Source organism: Parasteatoda tepidariorum, chromosome 6 (assembly GCF_982258835.1).
Source record: "Parasteatoda tepidariorum strain Cologne lab strain chromosome 6, Ptep-v5.0, whole genome shotgun sequence".
NCBI classification, from domain to species: domain Eukaryota; kingdom Metazoa; phylum Arthropoda; class Arachnida; order Araneae; family Theridiidae; genus Parasteatoda; species Parasteatoda tepidariorum.
In genome coordinates this window covers 105,553,598-105,566,395 of record NC_141760.1, presented here as the reverse complement: position 1 = coordinate 105,566,395, position 12,798 = coordinate 105,553,598, and the positions used below count along the sequence as shown (strand labels likewise).

Below are 12,798 nucleotides of genomic sequence, written 5' to 3'. Positions count from 1 at the left end.
AATAGGGAAAAAATTGGTACGCATTTAACCAAAATGTCTTTCAAATTTTTTTCATTTATCTTATGAGCAAAAAAAAAAGAATGATAATAAAATTTTAAGTTCAATGCTAATTCAAACAATATTTGTATTTGAAATATAGCAATATCTTTAACATTTTATCAAATGGAACAAGCAATAACAGATTCAGCATCTCAAACAAATATGTCTGTTTAATACATTAATAAAGTATGTATCAACAGTAGAATATAACAATGAAAAAAGTTGATTTATTAACCACACAAGAACACATAATGCTGAATCAAAATTAAAAAAAAGAATTAAATTTTTAAGGAGAAATGCTTTTTGTGAAAAGTTCACAACCCATTTTAGATGCTTGTTTGACCCGAAGGTTAGGAATATTTGTTATGGATACATAATATTTTTTGAAAAACACCTTGTTGAATTCTATTATAAAAAAAGTGTATATAATTAACAGAAAGTCACATACCCAGTAAAGTTAGGGCAATATTTCATCTCATGAAGACCTGTTTGATCAAGAGCACATGAATAGATGTCAATAATGTGACCATTGGCAGCAGCACGAGCAGCTAAATTCTCATACACCTACAGAAATTAACAAAATGATCAATGCCTGGAAAAACAGTGAATAATGCAATGGTTTAAAGTTAACAATTGTGTTTGCTAGAAAATAATCATAAAACAATTTTTCATATTTGATTTCTTATCTGTGCTTACACACACACACACACACACACACACACACACACACAAAAAAAAAACTTTTCATAGAATTTAAATAATTACAGATTATATAATAAGATTATAATAAATTTGGAACTAAAAGCCACTTAATTGAATTTTGAGAGAGCGACAATGTGAAATGGTAGAAACCAAAGTATGACCATTACCACACTAAATAAATCATTCTAAGTTGATTTTAATATGCAATAATTTAATAAAAAATTACAACAATAATTTTTTAATGTGTAATAAACACATTACTGAGCAGTAACACATTACATATATAATTGTTTAAAAATTAATTCGAAATTTTTATTTTTGAACATCAAGGAACAGTTAAGCAAGAAGAATGAAATTTATAGAATTCAAAATGTCTATGTATAGTAAAATCTTCATAAAACAAATTCTGAACTGCTTGTAATGAGAGCAAATTTTCTGCACTTACAAATTAATAATAACTAATATTCAAGTGCGATCTTAGCAAACAATTAAGAACATAGAATTAAGGTACAAGAAAAAATGAACTATTCTAAAAAATGAAAAGATTAATTAGACTATTTAACAATAAATATGATGCATACCTTAATAGCTTTCTTCATATGTTTAGCATTATCTTTGTCAATATCGTGATGAGAGCGTATAGTAGACTTTAATTCATCACCAACCACAGCACCTGGACCTTGAGTACATGGGCCACCAACAAACAGCATTATTCGAGCCCCAGTAGTTGGATAAGTGCACTAATATTAAATAAACAAAACATAACATTTATTAATTCAGGCAATAAGCAAATTTTTATGACAAGATTTTCAATAAATAGCAACAAAGTAACTGAAGTCTAAAAATGCAATGATCTTATTCAAAAAACTTATAAAAGGAAATTAAAAAAAGACTAAAAGAAAATCCATTAAATCTTTCAAATTACTTCTTTAATTTTACTCTTTATTGCATTTAATTTCAGTTTCATATTTTATTTATTTTAAATATTACAATTACAGATTATAACCATTTCATACTCAACAGCATTATTCGAGCCCCAGTAATTGGATATAAGTGCGCTAAATTAAATAAACAAAACATATAATATTTATTAATTCAGGCAATAAGCAAATTTTTATAACAAATTTTTCAACAGCATCAAAGTAACTGAAAACTCAAAGCACAATATGATTTTGTTCAAAAAATTTATTAATAATTACTTCCAGTAAATCTTCTGAGAATTACTCCTTTAATCTTATTCTTTACAACATTTAATTTCAGTTTTATATTTTATTTATTTTAAATATCAGAATTACAGGACAGAACCATTTCACATTTAAGAAATTTTAATTAGGTGATGAGGAAAAATTTGACACATAAATAAAAACATGAATAAAACATGATGCCATTCCTTAAATATTGTGACAAAGCATTTCAATATTTATGCAATAACTAAGATAATTTTTTAAAAATATATATATATTGATAAAAATATGAGAAATTGGTTATATGCCATTTAATTTTTGATTGGAGACAAGACAAGGAGAATTAAATATATAACAGAAAATTATATGTTAAACTTAAAAATGCTCTTCTTACACAATGAATTTTTGGAAATTGTCATCAAATTTAAAAATTAGCATGTTGTAAGGATGCTAAAGGGCGATGAACTTCTTAACTGCAGTACCCCAGTGAGAGACAAATTTTGAATTTGAAAGATGTAATTCATTAGACAAAAATGGAAAGCTTTGATTACAGCGAATGAGAAATGTTCATTACAATCATTGGTTGAATAAATAAAAAATAAACACATAATAGGAATGAGCAAGGTCTTATTCAAATTAAACATAAAGGGGATTAAAAATAGAATATCAAGTGAAAGAAAATTGAATAAATATGTCATTAAACTGCCTTCAAAAGAGTGAGTAGAGAACAAAAATGGACATAATCAAGAACCTTTCTTAATGTCAATACACAAAATGACAGGAGAAAGCAGGTGACAAACACATTGTAATAAAGTTTTAAAAAAAAGAAAGCTTAACCAACAGGGAAAGAAAAACAAGCTCAAACAAGATGAGAAGGGAGATAAGGACCAGCTATAAAGGATGGGGTGTGAAAGGTAGTCAAGTTGAATTAGAATAGATTTCCAAACATTGGAAAAGAATGGGATGCTAGTAAGATTATTAACTAAATTATTGGATTTAAAAAAAAATATTATACCAATAAAATTTGTTGCTTTGAAATTTCATTTTTTAAAGTTTAATAGTTTCAATTTCAACCTCTTCTTTTGAAGCATTATATAATGCAACAAAACTATGAGATCACCCGTGTATATATTGTTAAATTTTATACATATTATGCATATATTGTGTGATAAATATGAGAGAAGAAAACACAAAAAATATCTGGTTAATATTCTATTTCGTTTAATTTGAAGAGAAAAAGCCTGCTAAAATTCAATAAAATCCAAAAAAACATCACGTAGGTTTTTTAAAAAAAATTTCACCCAACATAAATATGAAGTCCTAAATATTTTTTTCGCAATGGTAAAGTTTAAATATTGAATAAGAACTACCTCTAGAAGTCCAACAGCAATCGAAAGAGCTACACCAGTTGACCTGAGAGGTCGTTTGCCCTGAGATACAGGCCACGGATCTCTCTGCAATTCTTCAAGTAAATCTGTCAAACTCATATCACATTTATGAACAGGTTGTAAGAATCTATGTAAAAAAAAATAAGGAAGAGTTTAAAAGTTCTTATATATGTGGAAGAAATTTAAGGTAGCTTTATGTGCAACACTATAAAATAATAAAGTGTGACTAACAATTTAAAGATAAAGTGCATTGCAAGTGAATTTCATGTTTCGTTTTTTTCAGTAAATGTACATGTAGAAGTGCTGGTTGGTAGTTAATACGATTAAATGATGAATTGCGAACATCTGGGCTACAAACATGAATATTTGCTAGTATGTTGTTCTCAAAACTCTTAAATTAGTTATTCGCTGAATTTATTTATTTTCAATTCTAAATGCCATATTGTTTATCAATGCAAATAAAGTATAGATGATCTTTTTAGTAAAAAAGTAATAAGTTAACTTGGAAAAAAAGCAAACTCTTAAATCTGAAGGTGAGAGAAAATAAATAATTTAAAAGTTAATTGGCTTCAATTCTAATTGTATACAAAAACTGATCCATATACATTGCCAATAAATTTAAAACAAATTGAGCAGTTAGTCACATCATAAGATCTTTTTAGACATCTTTTTGTTAACATCTCTGTTCTATGAATTTTCTTTCTCTATTTAGAGAAATGCAGGGATAGAACAGGAACATTTAGAGCTGATTGGAGCAAAGCATTTCTTATATTCGGAACAACAAAATGCTTGTAAAATTATATTTTTGTACATTTACATTTTATACCAAATTTATCAGGGCAAAATTAGGAAATTTTGCTATTGGCGAGCGGTTAACAACATTTTTAACAGAGGACACTTTCTAAAACAAGCTGCTATTTTTTAAAAATTAAAGAGATAATTGATTTAAAAAACTGTCAGTATTAATATAACAAAGCATTTCTTTTTAAGCAATTTTCAAAATATGATAAATATTACAAGATTCATTGATAAAATGAAAAAAATTTTAAGAAGCATAAATTGAAGTAATTTTTAGATTGCAGGGGTAATTGTCAGCCCAACTTAAAAATCCTGTAAATTTCTTGAGTAAAATCATTAATGACACAGTTCAAAACACTAACGTCTTTATAAATTTAAATCATTGATATTTTCAAAACATAAAATTCTAAATAAATTGTATGCAGCATAATTTAAAAGAATATTTATGTACAAATTTGCTTTTATCTCTAAATCAAATTTATTATTTTTACCAGAAAAAATATTCATGCCAAGTATAAATTCCAGTTCTAATATTTTTAAATAAAATACACACAAATTTTTATACATAAATGTGATCAATGATTTCTTGAAACTTCAAAACCTTGGATTTCCAATCGCGGTTAGCGAAAAATCCGAATTTTTTCCAGAGCACATCATCTCCGAGATTGTAAAACATTCATAATATTTCCAAATTTATTAAAATAATTATAGTACAAGGGTCATATTTTCATATTTATCTTTATTTCCTTTATTGCTACACTTATCCTTTTTGAGAAGTCTCTGCTGCTTTTAAGCACGTTTTTTTACATAGAAGTTTTAATAATTTTGACTTAAAAATTTTTTTGTTTTCTTTTAGTATAGTACAAGGGGTCATTTTAAAGAAAAAGTAGCAACCAGATGGCTATTGGCTTATAATTTTTAAATAACCACTAGTTACATTTAGTCGCCCTGTGGCAACCACTAATTTTGCCCTATGAAACTTTGTAGTTAGGATATAAACAGAATATTTTTCTTAATGCAAATTCAAGCAGAAAACATTTTAATAATATTTAAATTTAGCTGCACTGAAACTTTATAACTTGCGTATTTACTATATACATATAGATAATTTTTTTTCAAGCTAGAAGACCAAATATTTACTTATCTTAAAAAAGGATCTCAAATCTGTTGCTTTAAAAATGTATCCATGAGATAAAAAACGAGACTAAATAAAAATGAGTGAAATTAAAGCTCATAACAATCTATTTTCTATTTCAGAATTTCTTTCAATCAAAATATATATATGTATTTTATATGAGCTATATTTTATTGCAAAAGGGTAATTTTAGAACAGCTCAAGTTAATTAAGCTGCTCATTAAACATTAGTCATCTTATATCGTGAATCACCCAATTTTCTCAAGTGAGTTGGCAGCTATAATACAATAACACTATTCAAAAATGAATTAAGAGTTTAAATAAAAAAAAAAAATTCTTTCTTAGAAAATCTTTCATAAAATATCAGGATTTTCTATGCACAGTGTGTCTACTTTCAACATGCTTGGGCATCAAATACAAATACAGGTATGAACAAATACAAAATCATAGCTATTACAGGTATGAACAAAACCTATGAACCTATTAAAAAGCACCAACATATCTAGGCTTTAATTTGTCAAACACAAAAATATTTGAAAGCCTTTATAAAAATCTTTAAATGTGCTATCCATTATGCTAGGTTCATATTTTATTTACGTCGCACTAGAGCTGCACAATAGGCTATTGGCGGTGGTCTGGGAAGCATCCCTGAGGATAATGAGAAGGCATGCCATCGCAATTTTGATCCTCTGCTGAGGGGATGGCTCCCCTGCCTTGGTAGCCCGACAACCTACACAAAGTCAAGCACTGTATTGTAGAACAATTTAACGAGGACCAATACGCACATCCTCTGACCCTTTGCAGACTTATCCGAGTGGTCACCATCCGCTTACTGACCACAGCCAGTGATGCTTGAGTTCGGAGTTCTACTGGGAACAGTGTCTTTACAATCTGCACAATAGGCTATTGGCGGTGGTCTGGGAAGCATCCCTGAGGATAATGAGAAGGCATGCCATCGCAATTTTGATCCTCTGCTGAGGGGATGGCTCCCCTGCCTTGGTAGCCCGACAACCTACACAAAGTCAAGCACTGTATTGTAGAACAATTTAACGAGGACCAATACGCACATCCTCTGACCCTTTGCAGACTTATCCGAGTGGTCACCATCCGCTTACTGACCACAGCCAGTGATGCTTGAGTTCGGAGTTCTACTGGGAACAGTGTCTTTACAATCGGACTACTGTGGGACGCAATCTATTATGAAATTAAAGACTAGCATATAACAGTATCAGGATAAAACATATTACATAGAATTAAAGAGTATCACTGTAAGTAACAGCAGGTGATAAAAACTATGTACAAAAGAACAATTTTTTCTAAACAAAAGACGTAAAAACTACCGATTTGCAGGAGGAACCGCAGCAGCAGCTGGTCCTGGCCTTTGCTGCTGAGGCATTGTAGGATGTTGAGCTTGAGGATGTTTTCCAATGCCTAACATATCCTAGAAGAACAAAATGAGTTTAAAAAAGAAAAAAGGCTTCGGATATTTCATATTGAAGTGGATTTTTTATTTACCTGTATTTGCTTGCCAACTAAATCCTTAGTACCACGAAAGACGTAACTTTTTGAAATGCCTTCGCATCCTAATTCATGAACTTGTACCATTCTCCCAAATGTTATCAGACCAATAAGGGCATTTGGTGGCAATAGAGATAAGGACATTTGCAAAGATTCCTAAAAATATGTATTTATTTTTTATGTCACTTTTAATGTGGCCTAGGTACAATATCTTAATTTTTGCACATTTATATGAGCACTTACCAAACTACAATGAAAGAGTTACATAACAAATAATCATAGATTGGTGCTTAAATCTTAAAAAAAGCTTAGGATCTATATTAGAATAAAATGTTTTGAAGTAATTATGTTTTGTTCCTTAAAAGGTTAAACTTACATAAGTACTTACATATTTTAGAAAAATTGTAAGTATCAATTTTTTGGATAAAATTGTCATTACTTAAAATTAATTTAAACTATAATGAAGATTTTGGTATTTTAGTTCAACAACAAATATTACGTTTTTGGTAACTACTATATTAAACCGGGAAAAAATAGAAGTTGTTGCAGCAAATGATCTCAGCCACTGCTATTCCAAAACTTTTGATATAGATATTGGATTAATAATTATTAAAACTCAAATTTTAAATTACTGTAATTTTTTCTAAAAAAAATTATACCATACAATTATCTAAAAATTATATGAAATAAAGTGCCCTTAAATAAAAACAAATGTATACTCTTAAAAAAATTGCAACTAGAATAAATTATGCATAAATAGGAAATGAAAAATTACTCACTTTTAATTCTACTAGCTCTTCTTCATCAATGCAAGTATCTACCACATAGAGAAAGATTGGAGGCAAGCAAGGCTGTCTCTGCAATGAAGTAAACAAAAAATGAATTGAACTAAAGGGCGACAATAATAAACGTTTTTTCAAATTAGTTCAACTGCAGACAGATGTTTAAAAATATACATACATACAATATAAATACATAATCCCTAAATCTTTCAAAGAAGTACAGTTAGGCCAGTTTTATAAAAATTTAAACTACAAGAAAATGTACTCATTATTTAAAACAACGAAACATATTATAAATAATGTTCCTGCAAATTCACAATATATTTATTGAATTTTAATAAAAACTTTGGTGCAATGTTATATCAATTTTCTCTCAGTGTTTGAGAATTATGTAGTAAACATATTTATATGTTTACTACATAATTATCGATTTATAAATCTAAAGGTTACTAATTAAATATTCATTTCAACTTCCTGTCGATCTAAACATCTTACAACAATAAATAATGAGTTATTTTCTCTAAATTGAAATATGAACTTTTCCTGAAAGTTGACTTGCAGCTGAAAGTGAAGATAAATAATCTATCTTGAAACTAAAGTTTAAGAATTTCACTCCTATTCGTTTTAGAGAACAACTTGCATATGTTTCTTTCACTTTTTTCCCCTTCCCACGAGGAGGAGGGGGAATTGTACGTCCCTCGATCCTTGTAAGAGACTATGCGGGATGGGAATTCATCAATGGCTTTTCTGGTTGAAGGAGAGAACATTTGTTGCTTTCAATTATTATTGATTGAAATAGATTGCTGCAAAAGATAATAAGGGGAAAAGTAATAATTAAATTTTGGAGAATAAATTCACCGAAATAGATTTTTCAAGCTTGAGTAGAAAAAAATGAAAGAAAAAAACAACAGATAGACCACCCCATTAGATACACCGCACATACTAAAATTTCCAAGAAAGCATCCTAAACAAACTTATTAATAATTGTACTAATAAGTAAATACTGAATCAAAGACCACAATGAAAATATCTCAAGAATTGCTATATTTGGAATATATAACAGTCAAAACTAGGTGAATGATCCATTAACCAAATAAGTTTAACTAGATTGAGAAATATTAGAACATAATGAACAAGTCTTTCTTGCATGCAACAAACCGTTCTGCAAGCCGTTACAAGTATTTTTAGCCTGTAACACACACAATTACAATAGTAATGCATACTTACAGTTATTGTGTATTCTATTGTCGAAAACTGGGGAATCAATTCAGCTGGTTGGTGATGTTCTGAAATTGATGCATACTGAGGAGGAAACTATTTTTAAGAAAAAACATTTATTTTTAAAAAACAACCAGCTACAATATATAAATAACTGAAGAGGTTATAGTTAAATTTTAATACGCACTTGATTTCTCTGGAAACAGAAATTACACACCCACAGTTTTGCTCTGTAATCAACTTGGCTAAAAAAAAATTTAATAATAGTTCAATTATTTTCATAAATGAAGATGAAATTTATATTAAAAAAAATTATCAATAATTATTAAGCATTTAATTACTTAAAAATATTTTTATCAATATTTTCTTATTTCATAAATCATAAACTAACATTCGGAAATTGGATATCAGTCGAGACATTTAAGAAACAATATCTGAAATGAAAAGAATATTAAAATTTTTTATTTTAAAAGGTCAAATCTATGTATTACCTCTGTTGAATATTAGATATTACACCAATGGAATCCATATAATTCTTTCAAAACAAGCTTATGTGTTGCCCCAGTATTGATTTCACAGACAGAATGAACAAAATTTAGATATTGCTATACATTAACTGTGCCGAAGCACAGGGTCTACTAGGAAACATTATAACATCTCTATACAAATAAACCAGATGGCATAGGTTCACAAACATAAACAATAATACGAACATTAGTAAAAGGTGAAAAATCAAATGACAACTTAACAACCGAGTTATTTATACATAATACGGTAGTGTCAAGAACTAATTTGTTGCATCCGGGGCATTGTGCATATCATAAACATAAAGGAACAATCACAAGTTTAGTTGTACATATACCTCTCTCCTTAAAATAAACATTTCAAGAGTTAAACAAAAAGTGACAAGTTTGTACTTAAGATTTCACTTTCTGGTGAGTGAGGAAAAGTGTATTTAATAAACAGAAAAATTTGACTGATTGGTTAAACTATTTCCAATAATTATAATACTGCAAATTCTGAATTTCAGCTTGAAATCATTTCTCCATCTACTCAATTATCAACCATTTCCCATTCCGTGTGGCTTTGAAGATCATTTTTCAGTAGGTATTAAAACATATTTTTGCTTGGTTTTTAAAATGTGAATGTTTCAATACATTATTTTGTTCTGTAAATTTCACCCAGTGACTGAGTGGTAGCGCTTCACGCTCCTGTGTCACAGGTCATGGGTTCGATCCTCCAGCCTTTCATCCCTTCAGTGGGTCGATAAATAAGCACCAAGCAAGCTTGGGGAATAAACACTGGGGGCATCGCGTTCGGCTGACCACCTAACCGAAACATCAGAGCCCAAGGTCAAGGAAACTGAGGTGGGCACAGTAGGCCTTGGCCCTCTTTGGGCTGTCGCACCACTGAGTTTAGTTTAAATTTCGAATCACTCATTTCGCACTCAATTATTGATGATTCATCTGCAATTCCAAGTAGATGTAGAATCGCATTTATATCAGTCATTTTTACGGATTTCCATAATTTTTTAATGATACATTATCATATACGAGAAATTTTGAATCGCATATTTGTAGAATTATTTCTTTAAACTCTTGATGTGACAATTAGTCACAACTATATCATCTCAAATTTTCAGTTTTTAAAAATGTGAAGATTTTACTTTTACGGACTCTGAAATTGAGTGTGCGATTCATATAATATTCCTTTTTATGCGAGACGTAAGAAAAAGTATGCATTTTTTTTGTGCTTTAGGGAAATATCGAATTTTGTTCACAAGATATTTTCTTTTCTTTTCAGACTATAGTGGAAATGGATTAAAAGCGAACAAAATTAAAAGTCAGGTGAAAATCATATAGTGGAAATTAAAGGAAAAATGGAGGCTTCTCATCCCTGCATACTATTTTTTAACAGGCCACAAATGTAACAAAAAAAATTTTGAAAAGGGAAAAGACCCTTCCGATAAACAAACATTTGGATAGCCGAATATTTGTTTATTTGAGAATTAGTACTGTATATATGTACACATACAAAAGGGACTTGTAATAAACTAAAATGGTTACCATAAAGGATTTAATACAGCTCTACATGTTTGTCTGCTACATACAACTGGTTCATATTGAATAAATGGGAGATCTGGTCTCTCCTTCAATGGCGTAAACAAACAGGAAAGAGGTACAACCAGACGAGTGGCTTCAAGTCTGCTAGATGGCCACACATTCCAAGTAAAACGAGTACCATCTCTATCTTCATTTTGTTGAATAAAATCTTGATATGTTTGATAAGTTGCCATCTAAAACATGTACATAATATAATCACAGAAACACCTAAAAACAATATAGCAATAAAATTTACATCAAATTATAATTAAGTTAATATTAAATGTTTAGAGCCAAAAATGTGAGCCTTCTGAAATACTGTCAAGGAATAATTAGCAAACCAGGATGGGCAATTACATTAACTTTTCTATAAATTTTTTCTATCAATCTGATAATGTTTTTAAAAAAATTTATTATAAATGAGTAGCATATGATAAAAATAATTATTTAAGCTTAAAGATATACATCTAAACAAGATAAAATAGTGTGGCACAACCTTTTTCTGAAAAGAACAAAAAATTAGGCTTTCAGGAAATAATTACCATATCAATTGATACCCTTAATTATTATTTAAGAACATAATCAATTCAGGTTAAAAATTAAGAAACTATGACAACAGATTATAATTGATGCTAGCAAAGTATATAAATTGAAAAATATTTAAAGTAATTCACACCTAAGAGTTAATTTCTGCCTTAAAAAAAATTTAAATATTAAAGCAAATTACGCGTTCTGATAACTTACTCTAAATAACATTAACCGGCTTTTCCTTTTTAAATAATTAGTTTTCCAAATTTCAAGTTGCGTAAACAGCAAATTTCATATTGTGTAAATGTTTAGTGCTGATAATATCTATTGAGTAAATGTTATATATTCTTTTATTCATTATCTTAAAACAAACATTTTAAAATTAGAAAACCATTCTATTGATAATTGTCATTCTCAAGAAGAAATAAAATAGTAGCTTTTAGTAACAGTTGCATTGAGATTGCATTGTAAACAAATTAGCAAAACTTTCAAGTTCACAAGATAAACATATACATTTAGAAACAAAAAAATAAGAAAATTAGTCTCATGCAATGCTTCTGAATGAGTTCTATAAGAATAATAAGAAGAAAAAGATTCACATAATTAAAATATAATTCACAAACCTTTAATATACAAGTCACCGACTGTGACAGATGATTCCGAAAGCCACGTCTGATTAAAGAGACGAATAAAACAAGTAAATATTTTAAAAGCGACGAGTTACTAAAATGAAAAATTAAGCTTTTAGCTCGCATGTGCTCTAGTTTGTTCAGTGGAAATAAGAGACGTGGACAAAAGCGTCATTTGGCCATCGAAATGGGCTATAGATGGTGAAAAGCAAAACTCTCTACTTATGACAGCACTTCACATGCTTTCACCATCAGCTTGTGGAGAGTCATAGGAGAAGGAAGTACGTCTGTGTTTCTCTTGATTTTCAAATGGATTAAAAACATTTAAGTTAGGAAGCTAAGCTCACCGGAGAAAAAATTAGTCACCCTAGTGCACAAGCACCGAAGAATCATTAGGTATCGTTAGATGACGCAGTGGTCAAGTCACATGCTCAACTGCATACACACTGCTGCAACCTGATCAAAGACAAGTAGCTGTCAGTGAGATATCTTTGTTTAAAGCGGAAATTATGTGTAAATATTGGTAAGAGTAAGGATATGAGATAGAGTGGCGAAAAGGGGCAATTGTGTTTGGCCGTACCAATGGTCATGAAGTTGCTGGATTTGTTGGTGCTTCAAAGCTGACTGTTCAACGTGTCTACAAGCAGTGGTGTAATATACCTGGTCACGAAAGACGCTGCCAGAATTGAGGTCGGAAAAAGATCCTGCATGAAAGTGAACGGAGACGTGTTTCACGACTTTTCAATCAAAATCGCTTCTAAACTGGACAGGAATT

General features: G+C 29.5%; 1 protein-coding gene across 4 annotated transcripts in view; it reads right to left on the bottom strand.

The window, feature by feature from the left end:
* The window catches only part of Sec23 (transport protein Sec23), a 34,915-nt gene extending 22,511 nt beyond the window's left edge, over positions 1 to 12,404 (bottom strand). For 3 of the 4 annotated variants that reach the window (XM_087166341.1, XM_087166342.1, XM_087166343.1), the window contains exons 1-10: positions 12,018 to 12,173; positions 10,831 to 11,060; positions 8,952 to 9,009; positions 8,774 to 8,860; positions 7,544 to 7,621; positions 6,762 to 6,920; positions 6,587 to 6,687; positions 3,296 to 3,440; positions 1,323 to 1,481; positions 488 to 603 (exon numbers count right to left, since the gene is read on the bottom strand). In XM_087166341.1, coding sequence (XP_087022467.1) covers positions 488 to 603; positions 1,323 to 1,481; positions 3,296 to 3,440; positions 6,587 to 6,687; positions 6,762 to 6,920; positions 7,544 to 7,621; positions 8,774 to 8,860; positions 8,952 to 9,009; positions 10,831 to 11,060; positions 12,018 to 12,149 — 1,265 coding nt within the window. In that variant the 5' untranslated portion in view covers positions 12,150 to 12,173. Of the gene's footprint in view, positions 1 to 487; positions 604 to 1,322; positions 1,482 to 3,295; positions 3,441 to 6,586; positions 6,688 to 6,761; positions 6,921 to 7,543; positions 7,622 to 8,773; positions 8,861 to 8,951; positions 9,010 to 10,830; positions 11,061 to 12,017 lie in introns of all 4 variants that reach the window. The other variant, XM_087166340.1, reaches the window with a different exon arrangement.
* Positions 12,405 to 12,798: the final 394 nt, after the last annotated feature.